Below are 15,090 nucleotides of genomic sequence, written 5' to 3' on the forward strand. Positions count from 1 at the left end.
TTAATAGCGTTCAGTTTAGAAGATGAATGAAGAGTAAATAATAGCCGCGAAGCAATGGTGGCTATTATTGCGGAAATCGTGTTTTTTTTTACAATCCAAGAATTGGATTGTATTGGTGCTCTGTCTTTTTTTGTAAGATGTTTTCACACCTTTTTTTATGGCTTCGAGCTTTCAAAACGGGATAAACAGGTAAAGCTCAGCGTTCATCAAGTTGCATTAGAGGCTGTTAGCCGCGTTCCGTAGTCCTTCAAATGACTAGAGTAGTGAAGCTACTGGGACGGCTGTAGTTAAAGTTTAAAAGGTCATTGTAAGGCGTTTTTGAGCCCAAAATGTTGCAATTTTTGCTTTTTTCTGTCATTTTTCAAACTGTGTGTTGTTCTGGTCTTCAATTGAGGTTTGCAAAAGTTAATGGACGTCTTTTGCAAGCTGTGATTACTTTTTATGACAATATTAAGAGCTATATGTTTTGGAACTCAAAACATGAACACGCAAGTTTTTTTCATTTTTTTTTTAAGTTTTTGAAAATTTTTCAATTATTGAGAATGTTTAGCCTTAAGTGTTATGGAAACTCCTATAGGTTTTGATAACAGGTTACTGAATAATTTTAAAATGGCCATAGAATGGATTTTATCATTTTAATATCTCATATTTTAGCAATTTTTTTAAACTTGACGTTTCAAACTTTTTGAAAATGTTTGTCATTTTTAAGGTTTCTCCGGCCTCAAGGGCCCAGGAACGTCCTCTAGGGTTTGATAATAGGTTGATGAATAGTTCCTAGAGGTAATATATTGGCTTTCAATGTTTTAATAACACGAGTTTCAGCAATTTTTTTAAATTTTCTGAAAATTGTTGTCTCTGGCGACATTTTGTTAAAATTTGTAAATTTTTTTGTCATATTTCTCGTTTATCTACCTTTACTGGATGGTAAATCTCTTTCAAGGCTTGTGCGTGAGTTAATGAGTATATTGAATTGTGTCATATTTGGCCTTCAGGGTAAAAGCGTCAGTGAACTAATTTTTGGAGCATTTACTATTTAAAGATCAATAGTAGTGCCAAACGTATATCCCTAATTCTTGAGTTTTAGGGTCTTGAGTTTTCGGTTTCGAATATTAATTTGAAAAAGCTCTATTAGAAGGCGTTTACTTATTGAGCGTATATGTCTCATCTCTTGCTCTCACTCCGAAGTAAAGCTGGTTCTGATGTAAAGTCGGTTGTAGAATAGCAAAAATAAAGGCCTCGTCCTCAATCACCCCTCATCCTCAACACACACGCCATATACCTCCCTCCTCTACCCCTCTACCTGGAGGTTTTGATCCTCATCTCTCCGCCCTCCCCACAGTCAGTCCCCCAATCGCTTTACCGCCCCCTCCAATTGCTTGACCCCCCATTCCTCTACCCCCACTCTCCCCCTCTCCATGCAAGCATCTTGGAGCCCTAGCTGCTAGCCGGTTGTTTGAGAGCAATTCGCCCGATTTTATTCGTTTGTGTTATAATCTATAGTTTTGTGTTTTTTGCCTTTCAGGTTATTTACTTTTGAAAACATTTCGATTTGCTTTATTTCTCAATGTTTATTTTGTGTCACTGTCATTTATCTGTTTTTCCTCAAGTTTGTTATGTTTTGGCCCACTGAATATCAAAAGTTGTTGGTAATCAGGTCATTAGTTGATTAAATTCTTTGAATTGTAATAAGGACTTGTCCTGTTCTTTTTTTTGTAGTTTGTCAAAGATAAATTTGTTTCGCATTATCCAGATTTATGTTTTTCACTTCTCGAGGCTGGTTTAATTCTTCACTCTTTCTACATGAAGCAATCTGAATTGAACAGATTCAAAATAAATGAAATGAAAATTAGAAACGGGATAAAACCATGAAACCCTGTTTTAGATACCGGTATCTGGACTTGTTCTTATTTGTCTTATTTGCGAAGTCTGATGTTTTTGTAAATGATACTCATGGGTTTATCTTATGATCTCATGATTGTATCACTAAGAATCAGCCTAATTACGAACTCCAATCGATATAGCGCGTACTTTTTCATTCTTTTTATAGTGATCATCTTTTGGTTCTCTTTTAAATCCCAATTAGGGTCTTGGATTCAGTGGCAGACAAACCACATATTTAAAAAACCATGGAAATTCCAAATCAGCTGTGAAAGGGATATCAAAGCTGGTCACTTCACTTCAGAAAACTAGATTTCATCTAATCACTTCTCTTCAGAAGGTTAAATTTCTTCTAAAATACTATTTTTGTGCATGTTATTAGGATCACTTGGAGAAGAGAGTAAGAAGCTGACAAGTGCCGCAAAATGCGTAAAAACGCTGGAATCCTTAAAAACAAACTATTCCATACATTTTCCCCTTACCTATCGTTTGAGTAAAGCTGTCTAAAAAAAAGTTTGCCTGTTTCTGCAGTATGAACTTCAAACTTCATACGATGAATTAAGGAACTTTTAGTTGAAACGTAAATTTTTATCAAAAGCAATGAATCCTTCCTTGGATTTTTAACCTCTGACATTGAATTTTGATTGTGAGCTATGAGAGAAAATTAGATAAGAGCTAATGAAAACAATAGCAAAAAAGCTGCAAACAATGGAATCCCCTTAACTAGTTTAACTTCCTTTTCTGTTCAATTGAGCTGAGCGCGCAGAGTATAGCAATTGAACTACTGTATCTAAAAATTGAGATTCATCACAAAACTGTTTAAAAAACTCAAGTGCACTAGGTTGCAGTAGAGTTCCCAGGCTAGCAATAGCAGTCTTATAGGTGCTGAGATTGGTGGAATGGCGTTTAAAATATTGTTTGTTTTTTCGAATCTATTGGGAAATTGTTTTTCGGTCTATATAGGTCTGCTGCTATTTCTATTTTCTTTCTGTTCAAATTTTTTGAGATTGAGGTATAGATTTTTAATGAAAACAATGCTGGGTAGTTAAAATTGCTCTTTTTAAGATGTTTGTTGTAAGTTTGTGTCGTTTATTTTTGATTTCTTGATTTCGATTGCTATCACATATTTAAATAAGAAGCTGTTAAAGTTCTTGTCCCTTTGGTCCTGAAGGGCTAAAGATAATTTCTGGTAGCTGCGGTCGGTATTCTGGTTGCAGATGTGTCATTTCGCTGCTTGTGCTGAAGATCACTTTTTTGAAAATTATTGATCTCAACTTTGAGTTTCTCTGTTTCTATTTTGCTTTTGGTATCCAAAAGACTTTTGTGCTTATAGTTTGCATGTTTTATTTATTGCTGTTATTATCTATTTAGTCATTAGAAACGAATTTTTTACTATCTTCCTTTTTTCAATCTTCGAATATGATATTTCTACAAGGCGGGTTTCTGTTTTCACTATTAACTCTATTCTTTGTTTGGAGGTAAGACGTTGCATTTGATCTAATGAACAGCTCAGAATTCCTTAGATTTCAATATTTTAGATTGTGTATCACATCGCCTCCTGCTGTTCTAAATCGATTTTGCATCGATGGGTCTTGTGGCCATTCGACTTCATCTTGCGACGCGACTGAATTCTTGTCCGCGAAGTTTTTGTGCATGTTGGAAATTAATGACTAAAGTCGTAGTCGTACGATTAACTTAGTCTCCTGACACGAGGGAGCTTGCGCCCGAGTGCTGCGTACGAGTCCCGAAGGGGACTAAGATTTTGTTCTAACTTATTTAGAAAACCAAAGGGTGCGAAAGTGTTGAATTTCATTTGAAATCGAAGTTAATTTGTGAAGAGGGCAAAGATTAATCTTAACTTGTCAAAGTTTGTCAAGTTACAACTCACTGGGATGACCACACACACGTACAATTTTGTAGATTGAAAAAAAAACGTCTCCGTCTCTGATGGCGAAGCAGCCGATTATTCATGGCGGTTTGATTCAATTGTCAAAATTTAATTTTCTAAACAAGTCTAATTTTTTACCCATAACTTAGTGTCCTAAATTAGGACCATGTATTAGAACTTCTGTTCTCAATCTTTCTAACTAGGCTGTCTGCCTCGAACCAAACCCTAAACTGTCGTGCTCTAATACAACACAAGTTGATGTTCTCAGTGAGCAGAACATCGAATATTAAACATTTTTTAATTTATTTTTCTATTTTTATCCTTATTAATAACAACAGCAAAATATAAATCTGCATGTTCTCGAAAATTTTGGTAGCAAAAGCGCGTGGTCTGTTTCTTTCCTTGTATCAATTCCAATTGAAGTATCTGGTTCTTTTCGGCAACCTCAGCTGTTCATAAAATGACAGAGAGAATGTATTCTAACTGCACTGTCTCTAATGTGAGCAAAAAGTAGAGGGTCAAAAACCGTTGGATCATGAACAGCTCATTTCCTGTCATTAAATTACAAAAAAAAATTGATTTGTAACTATTTGTTTTCGGAACCAGTAAGTTAATAATGTTGTTTGGGGTAGCTAGTTGTAGAAAATCCGGGTCTTTCCCACAACAGTCCACCGTGAAATTTTAGCCCCTCATTATGATATATTTATCATGATTGGGGGAGGGGGTATACGTTATCAGATCACTATGATGAGGAAGACCCGAAAATGCTGCCTGTTTGACGGTTGCTTTCTTGTATTGTACTGATTTCTTAACTGTTTTATCCCAATAATTATCGGAAGAAGCCGCTTGAATTGAATTGAAATGAACTGGTACAGGGTAGAATGAGTTATAATTGGGCGACGTGATAGGAACTGGTCTGATATTATCATAACATGACTGTTGAGCTCTCTTTGACATTCGCACAATCGGCTGAGAGTATCATAATTGAGTTAAACTGACCGAGTTGAAAAAAAAAAACACCACGAAACCGACGTGGTGCAAAATTTTAACCTGAGATGACCAATTAATTAAAACTTCGGGTCTTTCCCATTACAGCCCCCCTCCCATGAAATTATACCCCCCATTATGTTATAATTACCACGCTTGGGGGGCTATACGTTATCTGACCACTAAGCTTGGGGGAATAGGAGGGGCTATAATAGGAAGGATCCATCTGCTCGGCCTGCCTTCTCAATCGTCATACGATTAAACACATTGAATTATTTTTTTTACTATTTTCTGCCTAGCTCAAAGAAACGTCTTAAGAAACGCAGACCAGATATACCTAGATGGCAATCACCAGATATTGTCCACGAGAATTTCGGTTGACGCAAGTTTCCGAAAATAGACTTCATCCGAATTTTTTTCCGCGAAGTTTTTGTGCATGTTAGAAATTAATGACTAAAGTCGTAGTCGTACGATTAACTTAGTGTCCTGACACGAGGGAGCTTGCGCGCGAGTGCTGCAAACGAGTCCCGAAGGGGACTAAGATTTTGTTCTAACTTTTTTAGAAAACCAAAGGGTGCGAAAGTGTTGAATTTCATTTGAAATCGAAGTTAATTTGTGAAGAGGGCAAAGATTAATCTTGTCAAAGTTTGTCAAGTTACAACTCACTGGGATGGCCACACACACGTACAATTTTTGTAGATTGAAAAAAAAGTTCTATTCTTAAACTATTCAGGAGTTGAGATAAGCAAAACGTCTCCGTCTCTTATGGCGAAGCAGCCGATCTTTCATAGCGGTTTGATTCAATTGTCAAAATTTAATTTTCTAAACAAGTCTAATTTTTTACGCATAACTTAGTGTCCTAAATTAGGACCATGTCTTAGAACTTCTGTTCTCAATCTTTCTAACTAAGTTGTCTGCCTCGAACCAAACCCTAAACTGTCGTGCTCTAATACAACACAAGTCGACCAGAACATCGAATGGTAAACATTTTTTTATTTATTTTTCTATTTTTTCTGATAATATCATAACATATCACAATATCATAATATCATAACATGACTGTTGAGCTCTCTTTGACATTCGCACAATCGGCTGAGAGTATCATAATTGAGTTAAACTGACTGAGTTGAAAAAAACCCCGGAAGTGACGTGGTGCAAAATTTTAACCTGAGATGACCAATTAATTAAAACTTCGGGTCTTTCCCATTACAGCCCGCCTCCCATGAAATTATACCCCCCATTATGTTATAATTACCACGCTTGTGGGGGCTATACCTTATCTGACCACTAACTTGGGGGGAGAGGAGGGGCTATAATAGGAAGGATCCATCTGCTCGGCCTGCCTTCTCAATGGTCATACGAATAAGCACATTGAATTATTTTTTTACTAATTTCTGCCTAGCTCAAAGAAACGTCTTTTTATAACGCAGATCAGATATACCTAGATGGAAATCACCAGATATTGTCCACGAGAATTTCGGTTGACGCAAGTTTCCGAAAATAGACTTCATCCGAATTTTTTTCCGCGAAGTTTTTGTGCTTGTTGGAAATTAATGACTAAAGTCGTAGTCGTACGATTAACTTAGTGTCCTGACACGAGGGAGCTTGCGCCCGAGTGCTGCGTACGAGTCCCGAAGGGTACTAAATTTTTGTTCTAACTTATTTAGAAAACCAAAGGGTGCGAAAATGTTGAATTTCATTTGAAATCGAAGTTAATTTGGTGAAGAGGGCAAAGATTAATCTTAACTTGTCAAAGTTTGTCAAGTTACAACTCACTGGGATGACCACACACACGTACAATTTTGTAGATTGAAAAAATAGTTCTATTCCTAAACTATTTAGGAGTTGAGATGAGCAAAACCTCTCCGTCTCCGATGGCGAAGCAGCCGATTATTCATAGCGGTTTGATTCAATTGTCAAAATTTAATTTTCTAAACAAGTCTAATTTTTTACCCATAACTTAGTGTCCTAAATTAGGACCATGTCTTAGAACTTCTGTTCTCAATCTTTCTAACTAAGTTGTCTGCCTCGAACCAAACCCTAAACTGTCGTGCTCTAATACAACACAAGTCGACCAGAACATCGAATGGTAAACATTTTTTTATTTATTTTTCTATTTTTTCTTATTAATAACAACAGCAAAATAGAAATCTGCATGTTTTCGAAAATTTTGGTAGCAAAAGCGCGTGGTCTGTTTCTTTCCTTGTATCAATTCCAATTGAAGTTAGAAGGGTTGAATCTGGTTCTTTTCGGCAACCTCAGCTGTTCATAAAATGACAGAGGGAATGCATTCTAACTGCACTGTCTCTAGTGTGAGCAAAAAGTAGAGGGTCAAAAACCGTTGGATCATGAACAGCTCATTTCCTGTCATTAAATTACAAAAAAATTGATTTGTAACTATTTGTTTTCGGAACCAGTAAGTTAATAATGTTGTTTGGGGTAGCTAGTTGTAGAAAATCCGGGTCTTTCCCACAACAGTCCACCGTGAAATTTTAGCCCCCATTATGATATGTTTATCATGATTGGGGGAGAGGGGGGGTATACGTTATCATATCACAATGATGGGAAAGACCCGAAAATGCTGCCTGTTTGTCTGTTGCTTTCTTGTATTGTACTGATTTCTTAACTGTTTTATCCCAATAATTATCGGAAGAAGCCGCTTGAATTGAATTGAATTGAACTGGTGCAGGGTAGAATGAGTTATAATTGGGCGACGTGATAGGAACTGGTCTGATATTATCATAACATGACTGTTGAGCTCTCTTTGACATTCGCACAATCGGCTGAGAGTATCATAATTGAGTTAAACTGACTGAGTTGAAAAAAACACCACGGAACCGACGTGGTGCAAAATTTTAACCTGAGATGACCAATTTATTAAAACTTCGGGTCTTTCCCATTACAGCCCCCCTCCCATGAAATTATACCCCCCATTATGTTATAATTACCACGCTGGGGGGGGGGGGGAGAGGAGGGGCTATAATGGGAAGGATCCATCTGCTGGGCCTGCCTTCTCAGTGGTTATACGAATAAGCACATTGAATTTTTTTTTTTTACTAATTTCTGCCTAGCTCAAAGAAACGTCTTTTTATAACGCAGATCAGATATACCTAGATGGAAATCACCAGATATTGTCCACGAGAATTTCGGTTGACGCAAGTTTCCGAAATAGACTTCATCCTTTGAAAGTCGATTTACCAAAACGTGATGAAATTTGAATGCTATGAATGATTTATAGGCCCCGTTATTGACCTCAACTTTGTGTATTATGTTTTTTTATGTGGACTTGAAGCTTGTTTAAAATTACCAGCACATAAAATTAACGACAGAATTCACACAAAATCTTACAACTAATGTTATTCCTAGGCTATGTGCTTTTTGGATCATCTCCGCGCCAAGATTTTGCGATCGCTCAAATAATATTATTAATAAGTTTTGTGTAGTAGGCAAAATCACACAATGATGACGACATTCATTTACAAAATACATAAACAAGACTATAGGGAGATTGCTATTAGGCCAATGATCCGTTCTAATGTGTCTCGGAAACCGTCAGACTCCATTGCTACTATGCGTTATACTGTACAATGTAAACTAAAATGGAAAGAATTGTTTTTAACAGGTGCAAGACTCGGCCTTACAGACGCGATTTGCCGACTGCGAGTGTGGTGATAGTATTCCATGAAGAGGCTTGGTGTACTCTTATCAGATCAGTCTACTCTCTCCTCAACAGATCACCCTCTCACCTCATCAAGGAAATCATCCTAGTCGACGATGCTAGTTCCAAAGGTAGGTTTCCTTAAAAAACACTGGCATCGTTTTTGGGTTTCCCACCCTCAGTGCCTTTCGATGACCTAGTCATAAATTATGAGTTATATAGCACCCTACCGTGATAAATTGCACGTGCATTTGGGGGGGGGGGGGGGGGTGGACCCCTCTAAAAGAGGAAAAGAGGAGGGGTAGGACTATAATCGAACTATGAACCCTGGGGATCTTTTTGATTTTCCCTCCCTGAACAATTTTGTTCATAGAAGTCTTACGTGAACAAATTTTAAAATTGTGAATAATATCCTAGTGATGTATTTCAGAACATCTGAAAGATAAGCTGACCAACTTCGCATCACAAATAGACAAGCTAAAGATAGTCCGTCTGAACAGCAGATCTGGTCTGATCAGGGCCAGACTGGCAGGAGCAGAGGCAGCCACCGGAGAAGTGCTCGTATTCCTAGACAGTCACATTGAAGCATCTCATGGGTGGTTGGAACCTCTTCTACACGAGATCAAGTAGGGAACATTTTTTTCCAATTTTTAGTCCTTGAACTCGGTAATGGACTACGAAGAAAAATAATGTATTGTATGCATTTCTCCGAGTTTCTTTATTACACAATAGTAAAGTGATATTTATTAAGAGCCGCCCTCATCTTCTCAGCCGGCTATTATAGCGCTCCTAATTTTTTTTACAATTCAAAGAATTTGAATTGTATTGGGGCGCTGTCTTTTTTTAAGATCTGTTCACACATTTTCATGATTTTTGAATCAAATTGGAGTAGTGATTTTGGTCATGCCGAAACAGGAAATGGAGCGAAAAAGCGAGTGGTTTTGCGGAGTGAAATTTTTTCGCTCTAATTTTAAAGTAGAGTGAGAAAACGGTGTTTGAACAAAAATTCGCTTTCTCGCTAGTGGTTTTTTGTTCACATGCGGCAGTTTCACGTTGGTTTTTACTGTTTTTTCAATTTTTTGGATTGGATTTTTTCTAAATGGTTTTTCCAGTCCATTGATAGTTCATTCTAGGCCTACTTTATTGTTTGAACCAAATTTTCATTTCTCGTTAGTGGTTTTTTTGTTCACCTGCGGCATTTTGACATTGATTTTCTGTTTTTTTTTTTAATTTTTTTAGAACTGTTTTTAGCAATTCACTAATAGTACGTTCTAGGTCTAGTTTTTTTGTTTCGTCAATGAAAATTCTTTGAATTGTACGTTAGGACTTGTCCTGCTATGTTTTTTTTGTAAGATCACACCTTTTTTCTTGACTTCGATCCATCAAAACGGGATAAATAGGTAAAGCTCAGCAGGCAATTTTCTTAGAGGCCCTTAGCCGCGTTTAGTTAATTAGTTTAATTAGTTTTCCCGATCCTTTCATAGTGCATTCTAGGCCTAGTTTTTTGTTTGAAAAAAATTTCCATCTGATTTTTGAGAAATGGTTTTCCCAATTCACTCATAGTCCTTCTAGGTCTAGTTCTTGTTTAGTCAATGAAAATTCTTTGAATTGTACGTCAGGACTTGTCCTGCTATGTTTTTTTACTTCGTCGAACAAAAAAATGTTTCGCTTTACCTCATTTTGCCGCTTTTTCAACATTTTGCGTGATATCTTTTTGACTTCTCTAGGCTAGTTTATCTCTTCTCTCATTCTGCTAAAAGTGATTTTGAACATCAGTTGCTCAGCAAAGCAATTCAAAATGAACAGAGTCAGTATAAAAAATTGAAGTCAGAAATAGAAACGGGATAAAGCCCAATTTTAGATGCCCGCTATTTGAACGTCGTTCCTATAAGTCTTGGTTACCATCTCTAATTCTTATTGGTATTGATAGTAGCCCCTGTAGCCTCTCTTTAAGAAACAGAAGTATGTTCAACTACGAAATGCCATCTAAATAAATCGGACTTAAAAAATGGTTTTTGTACAACAATCTTTTTTAATAGCCGCACAGCGATAGCTGGGGCTATTATTGGCCTTCTCTTGGTTTTTTACAATTCAAAGAATTTGAATTGTATTGGGGCGCTGTCTTTTTTTTTAAGATCTGTTCACACATTTTCATGACTTTTGAAGTCAAATTGGAGTAGTGATTTTGGTCACGCCGAAACAGTAAATGGAGCGTAAAAGCGAGTGGTTTTGCGGCGTGAAATTTCTTCGCTCTAGTTTTAAAGTAGAGTGAGAATACGGTGTTTGAACAAAAATTCGCTTTATCGATAGTGGTTTTTTGTTCACATGCGGCAGTTTCACGTTGGTTTTTACTGTTTTTTCAATTTTTTGGATTGGATTTTTTCTAAATGGTTTTTCCAGTCCATTGATAGTTCATTCTAGGCCTACTTTATTGTTTGAACCAAATTTTCATTTCTCGTTAGTGGTTTTTTTGTTCACCTGCGGCATTTTGACATTGATTTTCTGTTTTTTTTTAAATTTTTTTAGAACTGTTTTTAGCAATTCACTAATAGTACGTTCTAGGTCTAGTTTTTTTGTTTCGTCAATGAAAATTCTTTGAATTGTACGTTAGGACTTGTCCTGCTATGTTTTTTTTGTAAGATCACACCTTTTTTCTTGACTTCGATCCATCAAAACGGGATAAATAGGTAAAGCTCAGCAGGCAATTTTCTTAGAGGCCCTTAGCCGCGTTTAGTTAATTAGTTTAATTAGTTTTCCCGATCCTTTCATAGTGCATTCTAGGCCTAGTTTTTTGTTTGAAAAAAATTTCCATCTGATTTTTGAGAAATGGTTTTCCCAATTCACTCATAGTCCTTCTAGGTCTAGTTCTTGTTTAGTCAATGAAAATTCTTTGAATTGTACGTCAGGACTTGTCCTGCTATGTTTTTTTACTTCGTCGAACAAAAAAATGTTTCGCTTTACCTCATTTTGCCGCTTTTTCAACATTTTGCGTGATATCTTTTTGACTTCTCTAGGCTAGTTTATCTCTTCTCTCATTCTGCTAAAAGTGATTTTGAACATCAGTTGCTCAGCAAAGCAATTCAAAATGAACAGAGTCAGTATAAAAAATTGAAGTCAGAAATAGAAACGGGATAAAGCCCAATTTTAGATGCCCGCTATTTGAACGTCGTTCCTATAAGTCTTGGTTACCATCTCTAATTCTTATTGGTATTGATAGTAGCCCCTGTAGCCTCTCTTTAAGAAACAGAAGTATGTTCAACTACGAAATGCCATCTAAATAAATCGGACTTAAAAAATGGTTTTTGTACAACAATCTTTTTTAATAGCCGCACAGCGATAGCTGGGGCTATTATTGGCCTTCTCTTGGTTTTTTACAATTCAAAGAATTTGAATTGTATTGGGGCGCTGTCTTTTTTTTTAAGATCTGTTCACACATTTTCATGACTTTTGAAGTCAAATTGGAGTAGTGATTTTGGTCACGCCGAAACAGTAAATGGAGCGTAAAAGCGAGTGGTTTTGCGGCGTGAAATTTCTTCGCTCTAGTTTTAAAGTAGAGTGAGAATACGGTGTTTGAACAAAAATTCGCTTTATCGATAGTGGTTTTTTGTTCACATGCGGCAGTTTCACGTTGGTTTTTACTGTTTTTTCAATTTTTTGGATTGGATTTTTTCTAAATGGTTTTTCCAGTCCATTGATAGTTCATTCTAGGCCTACTTTATTGTTTGAACCAAATTTTCATTTCTCGTTAGTGGTTTTTTTGTTCACCTGCGGCATTTTGACATTGATTTTCTGTTTTTTTTTTTTTAATTTTTTTAGAACTGTTTTTAGCAATTCACTAATAGTACGTTCTAGGTCTAGTTTTTTTGTTTCGTCAATGAAAATTCTTTGAATTGTACGTTAGGACTTGTCCTGCTATGTTTTTTTTGTAAGATCACACCTTTTTTCTTGACTTCGATCCATCAAAACGGGATAAATAGGTAAAGCTCAGCAGGCAATTTTCTTAGAGGCCCTTAGCCGCGTTTAGTTAATTAGTTTAATTAGTTTTCCCGATCCTTTCATAGTGCATTCTAGGCCTAGTTTTTTGTTTGAAAAAAATTTCCATCAGATTTTTGAGAAATGGTTTTCCCAATTCACTCATAGTCCTTCTAGGTCTAGTTCTTGTTTAGTCAATGAAAATTCTTTGAATTGTACGTCAGGACTTGTCCTGCTATGTTTTTTTACTTCGTCGAACAAAAAAATGTTTCGCTTTACCTCATTTTGCCGCTTTTTCAACATTTTGCGTGATATCTTTTTGACTTCTCTAGGCTAGTTTATCTCTTCTCTCATTCTGCTAAAAGTGATTTTGAACATCAGTTGCTCAGCAAAGCAATTCAAAATGAACAGAGTCAGTATAAAAAATTGAAGTCAGAAATAGAAACGGGATAAAGCCCAATTTTAGATGCCCGCTATTTGAACGTCGTTCCTATAAGTCTTGGTTACCATCTCTAATTCTTATTGGTATTGATAGTAGCCCCTGTAGCCTCTCTTTAAGAAACAGAAGTATGTTCAACTACGAAATGCCATCTAAATAAATCGGACTTAAAAAATGGTTTTTGTACAACAATCTTTTTTAATAGCCGCACAGCGATAGCTGGGGCTATTATTGGCCTTCTCTTGTTTTTTTACAATTCAAAGAATTTGAATTGTATTGGGGCGCTGTCTTTTTTTTTAAGATCTGTTCACACATTTTCATGACTTTTGAAGTCAAATTGGAGTAGTGATTTTGGTCACGCCGAAACAGTAAATGGAGCGTAAAAGCGAGTGGTTTTGCGGCGTGAAATTTCTTCGCTCTAGTTTTAAAGTAGAGTGAGAATACGGTGTTTGAACAAAAATTCGCTTTATCGATAGTGGTTTTTTGTTCACATGCGGCAGTTTCACGTTGGTTTTTACTGTTTTTTCAATTTTTTGGATTGGATTTTTTCTAAATGGTTTTTCCAGTCCATTGATAGTTCATTCTAGGCCTACTTTATTGTTTGAACCAAATTTTCATTTCTCGTTAGTGGTTTTTTTGTTCACCTGCGGCATTTTGACATTGATTTTCTGTTTTTTTTTAAATTTTTTTAGAACTGTTTTTAGCAATTCACTAATAGTACGTTCTAGGTCTAGTTTTTTTGTTTCGTCAATGAAAATTCTTTGAATTGTACGTTAGGACTTGTCCTGCTATGTTTTTTTTGTAAGATCACACCTTTTTTCTTGACTTCGATCCATCAAAACGGGATAAATAGGTAAAGCTCAGCAGGCAATTTTCTTAGAGGCCCTTAGCCGCGTTTAGTTAATTAGTTTAATTAGTTTTCCCGATCCTTTCATAGTGCATTCTAGGCCTAGTTTTTTGTTTGAAAAAAATTTCCATCTGATTTTTGAGAAATGGTTTTCCCAATTCACTCATAGTCCTTCTAGGTCTAGTTCTTGTTTAGTCAATGAAAATTCTTTGAATTGTACGTCAGGACTTGTCCTGCTATGTTTTTTTACTTCGTCGAACAAAAAAATGTTTCGCTTTACCTCATTTTGCCGCTTTTTCAACATTTTGCGTGATATCTTTTTGACTTCTCTAGGCTAGTTTATCTCTTCTCTCATTCTGCTAAAAGTGATTTTGAACATCAGTTGCTCAGCAAAGCAATTCAAAATGAACAGAGTCAGTATAAAAAATTGAAGTCAGAAATAGAAACGGGATAAAGCCCAATTTTAGATGCCCGCTATTTGAACGTCGTTCCTATAAGTCTTGGTTACCATCTCTAATTCTTATTGGTATTGATAGTAGCCCCTGTAGCCTCTCTTTAAGAAACAGAAGTATGTTCAACTACGAAATGCCATCTAAATAAATCGGACTTAAAAAATGGTTTTTGTACAACAATCTTTTTTAATAGCCGCACAGCGATAGCTGGGGCTATTATTGGCCTTCTCTTGGTTTTTTACAATTCAAAGAATTTGAATTGTATTGGGGCGCTGTCTTTTTTTTTAAGATCTGTTCACACATTTTCATGACTTTTGAAGTCAAATTGGAGTAGTGATTTTGGTCACGCCGAAACAGTAAATGGAGCGTAAAAGCGAGTGGTTTTGCGGCGTGAAATTTCTTCGCTCTAGTTTTAAAGTAGAGTGAGAATACGGTGTTTGAACAAAAATTCGCTTTATCGATAGTGGTTTTTTGTTCACATGGCGGCAATTTCACTTTGATTATTTCTGTTTTTTCAATTTTTTGTATCGGACTTTTTTCTAAATGGTTTTCCCAATCGATTCATAATCCGTTCTAGGTCTAGTTTTCTGTTTAGTCAATGAAAATTCTTTGAATTGTACGTCAGGACTTGTCCTGCTATGTTTTTTTTATTTCGTCGTCATGATTTTTGTTACGACCATATGACGTCACAGCCACTTTTTGTTCATTCGTTCATGCAATTTCAACTGAATTGCATTTGTGACGTCATTTTTCGCTCTTAGTGGAGCGAGCTTTTTTGTTCATTCGCGTGATTAAATTTTTGGTCACACTTGACTTACCTCACTCTCAAAAGTGACTTCCTCACTTGAAATTGACTTTTATTTACTTAAATTCAAAGAGATAAGGTCAAATGGGTGTGTGTCACTCTAAATGAAGGTTATTTGAGATCAGCTAATAGAGGCAGCAATAACTTATACAGATTTTTAATCA

General features: G+C 36.1%; 1 protein-coding gene across 3 annotated transcripts in view; it reads left to right on the top strand.

The window, feature by feature from the left end:
• LOC142343253 (polypeptide N-acetylgalactosaminyltransferase 13-like) overlaps nucleotides 1-15,090 on the top strand; it is a 31,127-nt gene that overhangs the window by 7,896 nt on the left and 8,141 nt on the right. For all 3 annotated transcript variants that reach the window (XM_075395034.1, XM_075395036.1, XM_075395033.1), the window contains 2 exons: nucleotides 8,376-8,542; nucleotides 8,842-9,037. In XM_075395034.1, coding sequence (XP_075251149.1) covers nucleotides 8,376-8,542; nucleotides 8,842-9,037 — 363 coding nt within the window. The remainder of the gene's footprint in view (nucleotides 1-8,375; nucleotides 8,543-8,841; nucleotides 9,038-15,090) is intronic.

This window comes from Convolutriloba macropyga, chromosome 7, assembly GCF_964194025.1.
Source record: "Convolutriloba macropyga chromosome 7, txConMacr16.3, whole genome shotgun sequence".
Lineage (NCBI taxonomy): Eukaryota > Metazoa > Xenacoelomorpha > Acoela > Convolutidae > Convolutriloba > Convolutriloba macropyga.